An 18,345-nucleotide genomic window follows, 5' to 3' on the forward strand; every position below is an offset into this window, starting at 1 on the left:
GAATGAAAAACCATAAGAGCTGATTTTCTGCCAATACCATATAGTATGGGGCAGTAATTGAAAAAATAACGTTTTCAAGTGTAATTTGTTTTATTTATTCTAATAATTCTTTAACTTTGACTTTTATACGAAAATGTTTGTCACAGAAACAATGAACGGCGCCATCGCGCACGCGTCGAACCACACCACGATGGAAGACTCGAACAGCTCGTCGAGCGAGCCGCTGGCGATGACGTCACGGCGCGTCCACGGCCGGCTCGTGACGTCACTGGCGCGCGACGACAGCGGGGACGACTCGTGGGACAGCGACGCGCCGCTGCACGTGCACAGCAAAGGTGAACCGTCTTTACAATGCGACACGCTTTATTGCACGCAAATACAAAACGTACCTCCGGTAAAACACAGGTTTCACTGCAATAGTACACTGTGTAGATATTAAGGGCGGCGAATAAGTAATTACTAACGAGAGGTTGTTAGAAACCCGAAGGCGAAGACTGAGGGCTTTTATAACTTCAGGTTTGTCATTTTTACCGCCCGTGGTATATACAATGTCTTTCATCACATTTGCGAAGAAATAGCTACGACGATAATTTATTTCTATGAACAAATATCGCTTCACAACACGACATTTACGGATTCTGCAAATTGCGGGTGTTTTTTCTAAAAACATTGCTAGCTATTCCCCGATAGATAATAAAATAATATAAAAGGCACGCATGCACGCAGCCACTGTATTAGATATAAAGGAAATAATTGCCAAAGTCTGAAAATGCTGCAGAATTTGAATTCACACTATAAATTTAGTAAAATATAGTTGAATTGCAAATGTTTCGTTTTTTAAGCTTCAAGTTTATACGAAATATACGTTCAGATTTTTCGAGCATAACAACTTTTTCGCTTAATACGACGATGATGTAATGAAAAGGCGCGCTCGCATAATTTAGGTCAATACAGTCGCTTTTGGTTGTATCCTATGACCATAGATATAGAAAAAAGGGGAGATATGTAATGACGCTATGTAAGATCGGGTGCCAATGTCGCCACTTTTTAGCTTGTGTGCAATTCAAACTTTGCGCTCTATTATCTACTACCATAACTTAAAGATTTTGATTACGTAGGGCTTAAAACGTGAAAACGACGTAACACAATTTTAAAATTTAACAAAATCAAACTTACAGTCACTTGAGTAAGAGTTATATTACAATATTTCAGCATTTTTTTCATCCTGGTTCAGCCATTCACCATCAGGTGGCGTTTTAGTAAAAATGCTACTAGCATATAATAGCTAACTATTACACGCTAGATCGCGCTGAAACTCATTTTTCGTTATACTAAGAACTCACAGACCGCGGCATCTGTAGAATGTAACAGTTAAGTATGTAAAATTAGTAGCACATTTCACGGCGCGTTTTACGCCTGTAGTGGTGACGGTTGTTCGCGGTTGCCGCGGCGGGTACTAGTAGAACCGCGCAGGACGCGATGACCTGCGCGCTTGGCAGCCGTCGTCGCCCGCGCACTTTGGCGATCGATTCATGCGCAATGAGTGAGTTCTCTGTTAACCGCGCGACTTGCAATTAACTCCCACTAACTTCGCGGTCCGTTCCGCAATCGCAACGGTTTCGTGCCCGCAACCGCGGCAGCTACGTGCCCGCACAAACTTGTAGGGTCGTGAGTATTGAAATAAAACCGCTGTCTAGCAGCACCGGCGGGCGCGGATGGAAACCGCTCCGTGAATTGTTAACCTTATTAACCTTAAACTGACGCTACTCAACGAGTGATGTGGTCCTACCTAATCGATAATTGGAAACCATGTGGCTGTTAATTTAATATTTAAAAAAAACAGTCAACCGTGACCATGGGACCTGTAAAGGGCCCGAAACGTCGGTTTGCTTGAAAAAACAAATATACGCGATTTAAATCCGGAAAAATAGTTTAATTTCCTCTTAAAAAAAATATTTTTATTTTTCATACTATATCTACACTGGTACTGGTGTATTATTAAATTAATATAAATTATTATTATTTTCTTAATGGCGGCCACTAGGCTTGGACCAGTCAGTTTTATAAGAATATAAAAAATATGGCGACTGTCGCCAGTGTCAATTTTCCATTATACGTTACCACGAGCTGGTGAACCTGTCACTGTCAAGAGTAAACTCGAATAATCAACGAATTTAATAAATTAAATTGTGTTGTTTTTTTTATGAAGGATTTATGTAATTTTCTATAATGGTTTCTAATTCATTTTGCATTCACAAGTAAAATAAAGCCGATTTTATTTATTTTTTAAATGCATTTGCTATGGAAATTGAACCAAAGTCAGAAGTAGTAATAAGAAAACCAATCTTTCGATTTTCCTGCAGCTTCAATCCATACTTCTTTTATTTTGAACTCGTTGGAAAAACTTAAAAATTAGAAATACTCTACGTTTAATCTACGAGTATAATTTAAATAGCTAAATTATCTAAAAAAACAGCAACATACAAATTGACATGAAATTGAAACGGTTGCCCGAAATATGAGTTGTGTTAAAGTTACTCGAAATAAAATATTTAGTAATAATAATAATAAAATAAAATAAAAGAAATCAATTTAACGTGAATGGTTTTCGCTTCGATATTTTAGGGACTTTTATTACAAAAATCATGGTAAGAACTTCAAACGTTTCAGTAAAAATTTATTGTCGATAAACATCGTCATCGTAAATGAACATCACTAAATTTGAATCTAGAAATTTCTATGGAGACAAAAAGAAAACATTGAATAAAAATAGAAATAGTAAGTAAAAATGCAAATAGCCGGTGGAATATTATCTCACTGGTTTTAAAATTTTTGTTTTCACTCCAATTTTTACAAGGCATATCGCCACAACTTGGCATTTTCACGTTTTACGAGAGATCTTGTATGTACAACGATCGCCATGTCTGTGGCGATGTTTGTAGGCGTGTCACCTCCCCTTTTTTTTCTATATCTATGGTTGTGACACTGTTTACGAGCAAGTGTAATGAAAAAAATTGTGATCCCAAACCGTTTTAGAAATGCTATTTACAGGAAAAAACCGACACATTATGCATTCCCTAATTTTTCTATAGAGGGCGTAGTGCGTATTGAAATAATATCACATTGAAGAGTTCTTCAAACGTGCTCAGTAGCCCTAAATACAAAACTTTTAATACATTTTTAAGAAGAAGTTAATAATTCTAGTATCGACTGATTGTCCGTTGTAGGCAAGGGCGTGGGCAAAAAAAGCAAGAGTAGCCGGACGAGCCCCGAGGCGGGGCCCAGCACCGCGCCCGACGAGGTCTTGCTGCCAGGTGACTACCATTTAGTTGATATTCTTGTATTACACATTAAGGGCGCGTCACCATTATGTCGTGACGATAGATAATCGTGCAATTTGAAGTATCGTGCCTTGTATAATTAAATTAAGTTGTTCACATATACTTAGTACAGCATGGTTAACTGTCGTTCGCGACTTTTTTGACGTTACGACGACAGACTATCGTGACAATGGGAAATGCTAGAACGACAGTCGACATACGATAAATAAAGTGTCACGATAAAAATGTGACGACAGAAACCGCAGGAGTATCGCAGCTTTAAAACGTTTCTGTAGTGCAAACTACAAGGCGGCTGCGTGTACCGATAAATTGTCGTCACGATCTAGTGGGAAGAGCTAGACACGATAGTCGTTCAATGATGAAGTAAACGTCCACGACACAGTCACGGCAGATAGTGTGGTATGGAAACAGGCTAAACGCGACAGTCTTCCAACGACAAATAAAACGTTACGACATGATGGGAACGCGCCCTAAGACGAACGATCATAAACGGGCGAACGATGTGACGTTGCTTTAACGTTTGTTGAAAAACGCGCATTCACTTTAACTAATCACGTCCTGAATCGCACCTAAATTGTAGTATTCGAAAAACACAACTGTCGTTACGAAAGAACTTATTTTGATGACTCATCATTAAGTCATTAAAACATACGTCTAGTCGTAAAAAGGAGAATGTGTATTTAAATCACGCAATCCGTCGCTCCGCGCGCTGACGTTATTGAATACTTACGATTGCGTCATTAAATACGCGTCGTTACGTTTCAGAATACTCCCCGCCCCGCAACGGCATCGACTCGGACTACCACGAAGACCACCTGGCGACGCGGACCGCGTCTCACGCTGCGGCGGCTCCGGCCATCGCGGCGGCGGGGTACTCGTCGGACAGCCTGGACCCCACCGACTGCCACATCGAGGTGCTCGAGGAGGAGCTGCTCGAGGAAGAGGTCCAGCTGACGTACAGTCCGCAGCACTCGGCGGACTCCGACATGCCGAAGGTCTGCCTTGTCCGACTTGGCACTGAGCAGCTTCAGCCGCAAACGAGATTGGTAACGCGAGCCGTTGTGTCGTGTCCGCAGAGCGCGCGCAAGCGGCGCCTGCGCAGCTCCAACTCGGGCGCGTCGGAGCGCAGCGCGCGCGCGCGCCGGCGGCGGCGCGGGGGCAGGGAGCGCCCGCCCAAGCGGTGAGACTGCCCGGCCTTGTCTGTTGTACAGTTGTTTGATAAGTATGACTTTAAAAAGCTCCAACCCCAAGTTTGCTTAACTATTTTCGCCGTGTTAACGGAAAGTGGGCGAAGTTCAATACCGGGATGCATCCCTTAATTTGCCACTCCTAGAGGTGGAATATTTTGTTCAGATTTGAATGGGACGACTAATGATGTACCCCTTTTCGAAATCGGTTCATAAATGTTGGAATAATCGCGAAACACAAAACGACGGACGAATTGAGAACTTTGCCCTTTCGAAGTCGGTTAAAAACGGAAAATTTGTTCAATATTGATTAGAAATTTTGTTGTGTAGTGATCCTCTGCCTTGTCGCATTGTAGGCTGCGCGAGCGCTTCACCGAAGGGTCCTCCACGTCGTCGTCGTCGTCGGACTCGGAGGGCGGCGGCGACTCGCTGCGGCGCTACGAGTCGGACCGGTCGTACAAGCCGCGGTACTCCACGGACGACGACGCGCCGCTCAACACCTACCGGTGAGTGGGGCCCGTGCCCTGCAGTGGCAGTGGGATAACGGAAAAAAATTACAAATTTTCGAATTGAACAAGATGACATGATAATAATACAAACTACTTGTCACGATGATTTTTTAAGACAATGAATATTTATTTATTTTGGAATCCATAAATTCTTAAAAAAGAATTATCAAAATTGGCTCTGAAAAAGTAGGACCTACCTACCTACCTACCTATTTACAAAAAGTCCTACTTTTTCAGATGTCGGTTAACACCAAGTTTTCGTTTCCGTTTAAATGCAGTTATTGTCAAATCAGATGCTCGTATTGATAATTTATTGCACTCCAGAAAGAAACATTCCGTCTAGTCTCTCTTGTGGCGTTTATTTCTATTAAAACACGATTAATTTAACTACTCTGACCAATATTATTGAACACGTCGATTGCGTTGCAGGCAAAGGCAGGAGGCGAGCGATGTGGCCGGCCCCTCGGGCAGCACTCGGCGGACGCACAACGGACATGCCAAGGTAACACAAGTCATGACTCGAAGTTTGCATACGGCCACGATGAATTATAGATAAAAATTTAGTTATTTAAAAATGCTTCAGAATTTGAATTTATAAAATTAATTTCGCAAATGTTTAGTTTTCTTTTCTATACTTCATGCTTACACGAAATAATTCAGATTTTTCGAGCATTAAAACTTTTTGCTTAATCTTAACGTATTAGATATGGTTATGGCAATTAAATTAAAAAAAAAACAGGTGATGTAATGAAAAGGTCTGTGCGCAATTCAGCGTTGCAGCCGTTCACGAGCAAGTGCGATGAAAAAGTAGCACCTGTTTCTCTTTTTAACCGACGAGATGATGTGCAGCAGAAGTGAAATTGGCCAAACGTGTGCAGAGAGGCGTGTCGCTGCGCGCGCGCCGCAGCCCGCGGCGCTACAACGAGGACAGCGAGGAGGACTCGGTGGCCGCCATCAGCAAGCGCCAGAACCACCACCACCACCGGCTGCACAACCACCGCCAGCTGGCCACCCGCCGCCAGAGGCACGCCGCACAGGTACGCGGCTTCTCCGCCATTGAGCCGGTCTATCCGTCTCCACTGCAGCCAATATCGCAATTAGGATGCACGTTCACACTAGACCGTTACGTGAGCCAATTCAATGCACGTGTTGAAAAGTTAGAGCTCGTTCTAATTTACATTGTCTGTGTCACTCTGGACAGTGCCGCGTCGATTGGCCCAACGTAAACCGTCCTTTAAAGTACTGTCCAGGGCGACGTATTCTGGATTTAGGAGATCACATTTTAAGGTCGTGACATTTTTATCAATGAGCTATAATCATTATCTCTAATTGCCTCCGTAGCCGAACGGTTACCATACTGATCTGCCACTGCAGAGGTCCCGGGTTCGATTCCCGGGACGGGAAATATTTGTATGGCCTGCATTTATTTCTCTGGTGAGTTTGGGTGTAATTTGTGGTTGTCTATAGTCTGTATTTTTTGAAGACGGAGTAAAATGACACTTCATTGCGCGAAAGTGATTGCAGCCGATAAACATTAGACAGACTATATGTGTGTGTGTCCACGATACCTGCGATACAGGGTTTCCCTAATGTGTGGCTAAATAAAAAAAATAAATGCAGACACACTGACTGCGGTCACAATTTGCAGTCACAATTAGTGAAGTAAAAATTACTAAAGCGCTACAGACGCGCGGCAGTCGCGACACTATACCGTCTCTGCAGGCGTCACGTTGAAGGCGCCGCCTTACTGTGTGACAATTGTTCATTCATCTATCATTCGCCTTCCATGTATTGGTTCGTCGAGGTTGACAACTTAAATTTGAACTGTCACCATTGGAGAACTGACTAGTAGAATCGACATAGTATACTGTGTTTTTTTTCGCTAGCAACCGCGTAACGATAACCTGTCACAAACTAGAATTTCTTTTTTCCGAATTTCGTCACTCCGAAAACGGTTCGACTTATTTTCATTAGTGCGATGGCAGTTTTGGTATAAATTTGCAACACAGAAATATCTTACAGCAGAAGTATCGTTTGTCCAAAAACCTATTGTTAGAATAATTATTACACATACGTATTCTTTGGGCAGAAGTTTGTTTGGTCTAATCATGTTTGTTATACTGTCTGCTTTTCATACAATTTTGACTGCTGAAAATTCGTTTCGACGAAATTATTATTCTAAAATTGTGGACTGTACTTTGCTGTGTGAAAACCGAACGTGCCACATTTTATGTATCCACCATGACGTCACAAGAACTATTTAATAATGGGAAGCCTCCTTCCTTAATACACGTACTATTCCATATAATTAATCGATTCAAGTATTCGTTGATTACCAGTAGTCGTGAAATACTAAAACAATATAGTTATGTCCTTTATTAAAAGTAGTTTTAAAAAAATTTTGATTACTTAAACATTTACTTATTTATTACTTATTTTTTTATTTATTTACTTATTCATTACTTGAACTCTTGATTACTTAAACAACTATTGTCCTTGAAATAATATAAGCTTATTATATAACTGTATTTTTGTAATACAAGATCTTATCGATTAACTTAAATAATGAAAACACACCTCAGTATATGAACTTGCGACTGTCTTAATTAATTTTACTATATTGTTTTCTGTTGGTAATTGATCAAATTGATGAATGGCAAGACAAGTGAAAATGTTACTGCTGACAAAATATGGTGAAATTTGTTTATTAATTCTCGAATTTCTAACTCTGCTACTCTGCATATTTAGATAGCATCTTAGGTGGGATAAACTAGACCACCTTCGTCCTCGAAAGCAACGCACTCATACGTATGACCAACTCCAGGTTTTTGTAAAGACAGCGCACTGTTAATTCTTTGTATTATATATTTTTTTGTTCGTAATAATTAAATAATAGTAATAACTAATATGTAATTATTATCTCACTATATTCGGACATTCGAGGCGACGCGCTGCAAAAATTATCGAAATTACCGATACTACTAATATTGCTAAGGTCATAATTTCGTCCCTTTGTTTTCAAAATCGATCAGAATCGAGAATTGTGTTGCCTAACGTATACATCACTAAATGTTAAATTTGGCCAAAAAATGTACAAGAGGCCGTACCACAGAAACTGAATGCATTATGCAAATGTGCGTTCGCTCGATATTCATGGCGTATTAACAAAGGATGACAAATATATCGCACCAAGTAAAAGCCGCAATATATTAAAAATGAGGCATACACTGGGTCGCATATTTGTTTCCTCGAAATTCATACAAATCCAAAATAATTATTTTTAAAATAAATTATGCATCTTCTGATTACAAAAGCTTGCCCGTGGTAGGAAACGTCCCTGTTTACCTGTTCACCCACAGTTAAGGTGCTTTTGCAGTTAATAATGGCACAATTATGGATTTTTCGCGTTTTCGTTTGGCGTTTATCTACGATAACGCTTCAGACGCTGCTACACTTCAGAACGCGTGTCGAACGCGTTCTGAAGTGTAGCAGCGGCAAGTAAGTGAATTTCAATTACTTTGGGCACGCGAAGTACGTACACTTGCGGCGTCTATCTAGATATATATCTGTGAAAAAAACCGTAATGTGTTTTCTAACAAATGAAACAAATTCTATTCAATAAAAATCTACAGGTTTTCGGAGAAACAAAATTCTGTAAATCGTGTTTCTAGCTTGTGGTAGGTAAGCCGTGAATTACTTCACAGTTTTGTTATAATTATACAGCCCCCTAGCGGTCACAAAAACACATTTTGTATACAAACATTTTACGCAGTCGCTAGCGGTGGTATGCTCTTGTGACGTGTTTCAAAAGTCAATACCTGCGACAATAAGTCAAATCTGTTCAAAAGTAAGTTGTCAACCCGAAGGCCTTATTCAGAGGGGCGGTGGGCGCGGGTGCGTCTAAATCAAATGTGCGTAGACACTCGTTGCTTTAACAGTGGGTGCGCGCGCCGGCGCCTGTCTCGAGGCGGGCGCTCCAGATCTATTGGATCGGTCCGTCCGTACCTTTCACAGTGCTTGGTCTAGCGTCAGTTAGCAACTCTGACGTGTGGCTGTAACGGTTTTAGTCGCTGTAGCACTGTGAAACGGAAGACGCCAAGACGCCGCTCCCGCGCCTGCACTCTGAATGAGCCCTAAGTGCCAACCCTATTCATCAGACAGCATTACAGCGCAACGCGTGTCCCAACATCTCTCAACATCACGCATATTTTGCTTTGAAATATTAATATTTAACCAATTTTTATTCGGGTACATTTGATCAAAGAATATACAGAGCGTCGCACTGTTGACTGTGCTTTAAATATTGCAGATAGGATTTTTTATTTTGAGTCATGGGGACAATATTCTATTTTTAAAACTAAATGATACTGCATTGAAAGACTTAAATTGCCTAATCTGTGATTGAACTGCTAAAGCTGTAGGACATCCTGTTTACGTTTAGTACATAGATATAGAAAAAAGGGGAGATTTGGTATGGGGGCGTGGTTCGTGTCGCCTCGATATGATCAAAATGATCATATCGAGGTGACACGCCTACAAACATCGCCACAGTAACATGGCGATCGTTGTACATACAAGGTCTCTCGTAAAACGTGAAAATGCCAAGTTGTGGCGATATGCCTTGTAAAAATTGGAGTGAAAACAAAAATTTTAAAACCAGTGAGATAATATTCCACCGGCTATTTGCATTTTTACTTACTATTTCTATTTTTATTCAATGTTTTCTTTTTGTCTCCGTAGAAATTTCTAGATTCAAATTTAGTGATGTTCATTTACGAAGACTGATGTTTATCGACAATAAATTTTTACTGAAATGTTTGAATTTCTTACCATGGTTTTTGTAATTAAAGTCCCTAAAATATCGAAGTGAAAAGCATTCACGTTAAATTGATTTCTTTTATTTTATTTTATTATTATTATTACTAAATATTTTATTTCGAGTAACTTTAACACAACTCATATTTCGGGCAACCGTTTCAATTTCATGTCAATTTGTATGTTGCTGTTGTTTAAAGAAAAATGTATGTGTATTATTGTTTTAGATAATTTAGATATTTAAGTTCCATTATACTCGTAGATTAAACGTAGAGTATTTCTAATTTTTAACTTTTTCCAACGAGTTCAAAATAAAAGAAGGTTGGATTGAAGCTGCAAGAAAATGGAAAGATTGGTTTTGTTATTACTATTTCTGACTTTGTTTAAATATCCATAGCAGATGCATCTAAAAAAATAAATAAAGTAAAATCGACTTTATTTTACATGTGCATGCAAAATAAATTAGAAACAATTATACAAAATTACGTAATTCCTTCATAAAAAAAACAACATAATTTATTAAATTCGTTGATGGTTCGAGTTTACTCTTGACTGTGACAGCTTCACCAACCCGTGGTAACGTATAATAGAAAACTGACACTGGCGACGATCACCATATTTATTATATTATTCTTATAAAACTGACACTGGTCCAAGCCTAGCAGCCGCCATTAAGAAAATAATAAAAATTTATATTAATTTAATAATACACCAGTACCAGTGTAGGTACAGTATGAAAAATGGAATATTTTTAATATTAAAAACAGCCACATGGTTTCCAACTATCAATTAGGTAGGACCACATCCCTCGTTGAGTAGCGTCAGTTTAAGGTTAAGAAGGTTAACAATTCACGGAGCGGTTTCCATCCGCGCCCGCCAGTGCTGCTAGAGAGCGGTTTTATTTCAGTATTCATGAAGCTGCAAGTTAGTGCGGGCACGTAGCCGCCGCGGTTGCGGGCACGAAACCCTTGCGATTGCGGAACGGACCGCGAAGTTAGTGGGAGTTAATCGCAAGTCGCGCGGTTAATAGAGAATTCACCCCGCGTGCGCCTGCACCACATTGCGCCTGAACCGACCGCCAAAGTGTGCGGGCGACGACGGCCGCCAAGCGCGCAGGTGATCGCGTCTTGCGCGGTTCTACTAGTACCCGCCGCGGCAACCGCGAGCAATCGTCACCACTACAGGCGTAAAACGCGCCGTGGAATGTGCTACTAATTTTACATACTTAACTATTACATTCTATAGATGCCGCAGTCCCGCCGCAGACGCGGGTGAAAACCACTCCGTGAGTTCTTAGTGTAACGAAAAATGAGTTTCAGCGCCATCTAACGTGTTAGCTATTATATGCTAGTAGCATTTTTACTAAAACGCCACCTGATGGTGAATGGCTGAACCAGGATGAAAAAAATGCTTTAATATTGTAATATAACTCTTAATCAAGTGATTGTAAGTTTAATTTTGTTAAATTTTAAAATTGTGTTACGTCGTTTTCACGTTTTAAGCCCTACCCAATCAAAATCTGTAAGTTATGGTAGTAGATAATAGACCGTAAAGTTTGAATTGCACATAAGCTAAAAAGTGGCGACATCGGCACCCGATCTTACATAGCGTCATTACATATCTCCCCTTTTTTTCTATATCTATGGTTTAGTATATGGTAATAGAACAAGTGAAATTTCTTATAACGACGTAGTGCAACCATTACGCAACACACAAACGTCGCACAGCGAAGTAGTCTGGTGAATAGGAATTTTTACATCATAATATATGTATAACTGAACATTCATCCATGCACTAACACAATTTAACCTGCGTAACGCAAGCTGCCGTTGCAGACGGCTCGCGCGGGGGGCAGGGTGGGCACGGGGGGAGGGGCGGGGGCGCCGCACGACACCGACCACAACTACTTCAATGGACACGCCGCGCATGCGCACAACAGCCATGGTGAGTTTCGCATTCACTTGTGTTATACAGCACCACATCTAGACATAAATAAGCTCTCCTAGTTCATTAAAAAAATAGTGCATTAGCACTTAAAATAAATGTTTCCAACTAACTAAAACAACAATACTTTTCTTACGCTACTACATACATGTATTGTTAAAGAAAGAAAATATCAATAAATCTCTTGTTAAGTGATTTGAATAGGCAGGATGTGTTTATTGAAAATACATATACATAGAGTGAATAATGCCTCCCCTTGAAATCACGGAGTGTAAAAAAGAGTTTACTTAATATGTCAACAATGGCAATAAGCAAGCATGTTGAATCTGCATAATATCTATCGCAATCTAGTACAAAAAACATCTATGTGTATCGACCAACTAAATCAATCATCTACCATAAACCCCACATATCTATAATTACTATCTTTGTTTTATTTATGTTTAGAATCATTTCATTATCAAGTGCCCGTCTGTTAAGTTTCAGGATGTCTTAAGTAATTGATACCACTACTATTGCAGGCGGACAAGGTGACCGCAGCCGGGACGCGGAAGAAGCGGAAAGCTCGGCACCAGTCTCGATATCCTCACGAGGCCGAGTGAGGAAACTCACGGCGAAGGCGAGAGGACTGCTCCGAGATTAACCTGGCCATCACCACGAACGATCGACTGCTATCAAGCGTCTAGTGTTACGAGATATAGTGATGCAGTGTAACAAATTAACCCATATCATCTTAAAATAATATATAGTGCGGGTTAAGGACTTTGTAAACAAAAGTATCTTGATCTACCACCAAATTTTCGCTGTGATTCAATAACAGATGTGACAAAGGAACAGTGACAGTGATATTAGGTTTGCGGTCGTACAAAGCCATCTACTTGTCTGTGATGTTAGTGTTGTTGCTGCTATTTTTAACCGACTTCAAACAAAGGAGGAGGTTCTCAATTCGACTATGCGATTTTCTTTTTTTTATGTATGTTACGCGATAACTCATTTGTGAACCGATTTTGATGATTCTTTTTTGTTGGAAAGAGCCCCAGATGTGGGCCCATTTAAATTTGAAGAAAATATTCCACCTCTAAGGGTGGCAAACTAGGGGATAAATGACTTTCGAGGTCGGTTTCTTCGGTACTCTGCACTGATTTTAATTTATGACAATAAGTGACGGGACGGACAAGTTGTGCGCTTGGTGTTGGCGACGTGCCTGTCCACTGCAGTTGCAGTGCCACTCAGAGCTTTGAGGGTCAAGTCACACTGTAAGAGCGGCCGGGGGAGCATTTTTGTGTAAAGTAATTTTTAATCGTCATCGTAGCATTTTGAGTTTTATCTTCTAAAGAAAAAGCAAGGGCACTATTGCGCCTGTCACCCTGAGACACAAGTCCCCTGTGCCTCACAACAATCACCAGCGCCCTTACCCTTCGAAACCGGAACGCAGTAATGTTCACATTGTTGCTTAGCGGCAGATATTGGTAAGGTGGCAGTACTTCCCTGAATGAACTCATTCACTAGAAGCTCTACTGCTACTAAAATATAGTATCTGTGCAACGGAACAATAACTGGTAGTTTAAGGTAACATTAGTATGTTTTATCACAGATAAGTTGTTGGCAGTGTAATACAGCAAAAAGTCTTTGAAGCAGTGCAGATGAGTGTTGTGTTCGTTATGAAGTAGTACAGTCCTTTTCACTGCCTCCGTAGCCTAATACAGAGTAAATATCTTTGGAAAGAAATTCTGTGCGAAGTCGCGGGCGACCTTTAGTGTTGCATTTCATAGAATGTTATTATTATCAACTCCGAACCAAACAAGACTGAACGTTCGTAAATAGGTTATAGTTGTTTTTTTTAATTCACAGAAGGTGACGATTCCATCATAGAACTCAAACTATTTTTTTTTAAACATTACTATAAAAGCAACGACGACGATGTCGATTGTCGATCTTATTGTAAAACCGTTTTACAAAGATGTAATGTGCTCCAATGTTAGACATTGAACCTCCAACTTCTGTCCCTTCCTATTTTAGGACATAAATAAATGATTAGACATCACATACGTAGCTCTGATCCCAAAGTAAGTAACTAAAGCACGTGTGTTATGGAAATCGGAAACAACGACGGTACCAGACCTGAGACAATTTAGAAAAGTTAGTTTTCTACATTGACCCGGCCGGATATCGAACTCGGGACCTCGGAGATGGCGATACCTTGAAAACCGGTACGCAAGCCACTCGATCACGGAGGTCGTCTTCTTTAATCATTTAAAAAATAAATAATAATACTGCTCTCGTAACGAAACAAGGCACAACTATACGTACTTTATACAGCAGTTGTGTCCTTTTTCGTTCTGAGGGCAGAATAACAACTGATAGCCAATTACAGGTCCTCACAAATAATAAAAATATAATAAGGAACTCTGGTGACAAATTAAGTAAAAAGACAACGGCAGTTGGAAGCCTCATTATGAGCCAAAGAAGTGTCCACTCAGTGCCCTCCTGGGACAACACTCCTTTTGACTTTAAAGTTATTTACCGACTTCAAAAAAGGAGAATGTGTTTCAATTCAATTTATGAACCAATTTCGATGATCCTTGTTTTCTGTGTTGGAAAAAGGGTACCTCAGTAGTCGTCCAATTCAAATTTAAAGAAAATTGTCCACCTCCAGGGGTAGCAAATCAGTGGATGAATCGGGTAGTTCACCCACTCCATCAACCGTTAACCGATTTCAATAAAACTTGGTGCATTGACATAATTCCAGGGAAAATAAAATGTTATCATAACCTAGAGCTGATCTGATAGTGGAAATAGCAGACAAATCTCCTCAGCGGTGTGCAGTCCTCGTGTTCTGGCTCATGTGGTTCATTTTGACGAGACTTCCATATGCGTTTTATTATCTTTGAGGAGACCGTGGTAACGAACACAGCGAAACCGGATAAACAAACTTTTAGGTCAAAAGCTATTATATGTAGTTGCAAAGACGGTGGGTCTACTGCCGTTCTTCGTCCAACACCCGTCCGAAACAAACAACCATGTCAAGTACGAAGCCTCATTCGCATCGTGCGTCTTTTCCATACATAATATCAAGTGACGGGACGAACAAGTCGTGCTGATGGTAAGCTACACGCCTTTCCATAACAGTTGCAGTGCCACTCGGAGCTTTAAATCCGCAAAGGGGCACTGCCACATAAGTTGACAAGTCCCATGTGCCTGTAATTTCACCAGCACCCTTCAAAACCAGAACACAGTAATGCTGACATTACTACTTGGGGGCAGAAATAGGTAAGGTGGCAGTACTTCCCTGGACTAACTCTTTCACATTGAGCTCTACTGCTACTATCTTACTGCTGTCCGTTTAATATAGTCGAGTATTATTTATTTGACATTATAATTGTTTCGGACGGATGTTGCACGGAGGACGGGAGCAGACCCCCAAGAGTCAGAATCGTCACCTAACCACTTAAGGGATAATCAATTGTATAAATAAAGTGTACTTATTGACAATTTACAAAAGAAATGTGTTTATATTATAATTATCGCTTATTTAATTGTGAACAAATACAACAATTTTGTTTATATTATAATGCACTAAATTGCAGGCGTACCGCTTAACTGAGTCGCTTCCTGAGGTGCGAGAAGAGTGACAGATTATGTAGCAGTTAAGTCTCGATTCGTACGGGTTAATTTCAACAAGATTTTTCTGACGATATTCGATAACGAATTGATTGGAAAAGGGCCTACTGAATTAGCCAATTGTTGATATTTCATATGATAATAAAAAAAAACAATCAACTTGGTATTGAATGTCGTCAGAATTATTTTTTTTAAATTATCCCTTGTGCCGCGTGACATAACTGCCACTCCTCCCGCACCGCGCACGCACCTTAGGAATCGACTCGATTAAGCGGTAGGCCCGTATATTTCAATATTGTGTTGTCTAGTAGTAATTTTTTTTAGTTTAAAGAAATTACAATACGAGTGTAAATATCAATAATTTCCTTGTAAATGCTAAGAGTAAATAACCAATGTGTCAATTGTTATTTTAATTATTTGTCTGGAATTTAGATAAATTATTTCAAATCTGGCTTTTACATTGTATTGTACTTATTTGTGAACGATGTCGCACTAAATTTAGTTTAAGCAAAGAATCGGCCCCAGTACCCATTTCGATTATTTTAAAGTAATGGTTAAGAATGATTTTTTAATTTTATTTAGATAATTTTAATTTTAAGTGAAGTACCTGTTAATTTGAATTGTCTAGATCTATTTTTAGACCCAAATGTGATGTTTAGAATAAAACTAAGAATAATGTTGAATTTTGCTCATGGTAACGTATGTCCACTGTGTCTCTAACAACTCAAGAGTGAAACAGTCGTCTTATTGTATATTTATGTGCAAGTACGTATTCTATGTTAAAAACTATTGGACAATTTAAATAACGGACAAAGCCGCCAGCGCCAGTTAGGTTTGTTGATCATCACTTTGTATAAACAAACGTACATAAAGCATGAATGTTGTACAATTGATGTTTTTTAAGTCGTGATCTCGATGAGAATAAATGCATGTATGTATAGAGTTTCAAAGAACCAAACTTATAGTATTATAAGAAAGGTAAGGCAACAGCCGCCTGTTCGGCCCGAGTGTGCTAATTTTAAATCATCTCACTTGTGTGCCGCTAATAGAGATGAAACGGAGAGTGATAGCCGGATATCTGACTCACTGCCGTAAACAGTTTACAGCGCGCATCGCCGTGATTGATTAATGAATGATTGCACTTTCACATTGAAAAAAAAAACTTATACGTTTCATTATTGTAGGTAAAACATTGTAGGTAAATCATTTGAAGACAGTTTAAATCGATTGTCGTTTGGCAATAACAAGTTAAAAAACTGTCCCCTGAAGCTGGTCTCGTTTATGAAAATAAATAGAATCAACTTTCACCACTAAATGCAGAAAAACTTTGAAAAACAAAAAATTTTGCCTTTATTGAAATTTGAGTACTAAATTTACATAATATAGCGTTATCTAATTTCATAGTGCTTTCAGTTACAAGTAATAAACGGTTTGTCAACGATCCTGTAGTTGCTGTTTATCCCATTACTATCCTCTTTAATCAATGAATCAATGTATTTGGCGTAGTGATAATGGATTTTTGTCAGTTTTGAACATCCTATATCCGGCTGGATATTGTTCCGTTCCGTTTCATCTCTTGACGATAGAGTGTCAATGGCTGCATTTTGCACACCTGGCATTCTGCTAAAAGTTAAGAGAAGTTGCTTGTCATTGATATGAGGCAAAGAATTACATTTCTATCACCGTGGCTATTGTCCCAGTTACAAAAAAGTCACTTACATCACGATAAACGGTTTTGGCAAGCGGCTACTTTCTGATAGTCGTTATGATTACTCACTTTGAAGTAACGTTTATTTTAATTTGAGAAATCGATCCGCAATAGCCTTCACAATTTGACAGGCTTGTCGCATTATTCGTTAATAAGACCGTCATGTTGGTGTTCAAAAGGTGTTCCACATATATAGATACGCGAATAGACAGAGCTACAAGGAGCGACAAAGAGTTGTTAAAACCACCAAATATTACTTAATTAGTTTTTTCGAATTCCGGATTTCCGGATGAAAGAAAGTCCGTACGTGAGTAGGCTGTCAAAAATGGCACTTTTCGTTGTGTTTAAGTGTTGAGCAGTTTTTTTTTAAGTATGAAAATAATCCAGTGTGAACATTTTCCTTTTAAAATACGACATTTCTGCTAGTGGTTCGAATTGAGGCCGTCAGGGTGGCTGGTCGCCTGGCAGAGTATATATTCAAGAATTGCTGCCTATTTGCTACCTTTTCTGAATAATTGCTACCTACTACTGTACATGTACTGTATATATTCTGAGAAATTGAAAACAAATTTTGACCAGCCATTCTGACATCAGGATGGCTGGTCGCCTCTTTGTTCAGCATGAAGGTAGCAGATTTTCCAGAAGTATGTATTACCAATAATTGCTATTTGCTACGTTCACGAATTAAAGGTGTACGCTTCATATCTACATTGATTAAAAAAATATAACCGATTGAAAATTTTGCGAAAAGTGCCTGACTAAACTAAAAAAGCAAAAGTTTTTAGTGCTTTATTGCCATAATATAAAGGGCAGGCGTTCAACAATTACTTCGAGGTGAACTAGTCCGGTGAGATTGCTAATGTATAAAACCGAGAGGGTAGGTAACCATCATAACGCAATATTAACAAAGAACTTAGTTGTAATTATATATTTGTTAAAAAATTATATAGTTTTAATTTTTTAGCAAAAGTAGGAACAAATTCTTTATCGTAGTTCGTTACAGTGCACTTACATAGGGCTATTTTATTCGAAGGCCAGTTAATTATAGATTTTGTGTTAGCCTCACATTCTTTGCAAATTCCATTGCACATTATTTTATAGAAATAGAGTGCTGTTTAAATATCCAACTGTGTGCAATGGGATGAACCTCCCAAATATTTTCGCGCAAAAGATACGCGCACTGATGCTTAGGCAAGCGATGTTTTATTCTAAATACAGTC

At 39.4% G+C, this 18,345-nt stretch overlaps 1 protein-coding gene across 1 annotated transcript; it reads left to right on the plus strand.

Annotated features, from left to right (window-relative positions):
* Positions 1-133: 133 nt before the first annotated feature.
* Positions 134-6,358, plus strand: LOC113240524. The gene is made up of 6 exons (XM_026477854.1): positions 134-335; positions 3,228-3,314; positions 4,107-4,521; positions 4,885-5,034; positions 5,467-5,539; positions 5,916-6,358. The coding sequence occupies exons 1-6, from the start codon at positions 134-136 to the stop codon at positions 6,261-6,263; spliced, it is 1,275 nt and encodes a 424-aa protein (XP_026333639.1). The 3' UTR covers positions 6,264-6,358.
* Positions 6,359-18,345: the final 11,987 nt, after the last annotated feature.

Source organism: Hyposmocoma kahamanoa, unplaced genomic scaffold, assembly GCF_003589595.1.
Source record: "Hyposmocoma kahamanoa isolate Upper Pololo Valley unplaced genomic scaffold, ASM358959v1 146, whole genome shotgun sequence".
Lineage (NCBI taxonomy): Eukaryota > Metazoa > Arthropoda > Insecta > Lepidoptera > Cosmopterigidae > Hyposmocoma > Hyposmocoma kahamanoa.

Coding starts and splice junctions, on each gene's coding strand:
- LOC113240524 (XM_026477854.1), top strand. CDS start 134: ATGTTTGTCACAGAAACAATGAACGGCGCCATCGCGCACGCGTCGAAC. Junction 336..3,227: donor GCTGCACGTGCACAGCAAAG/GTGAACCGTCTT, acceptor TGTCCGTTGTAG/GCAAGGGCGTGGGCAAAAAA. Junction 4,522..4,884: donor AGGGAGCGCCCGCCCAAGCG/GTGAGACTGCCC, acceptor GTCGCATTGTAG/GCTGCGCGAGCGCTTCACCG.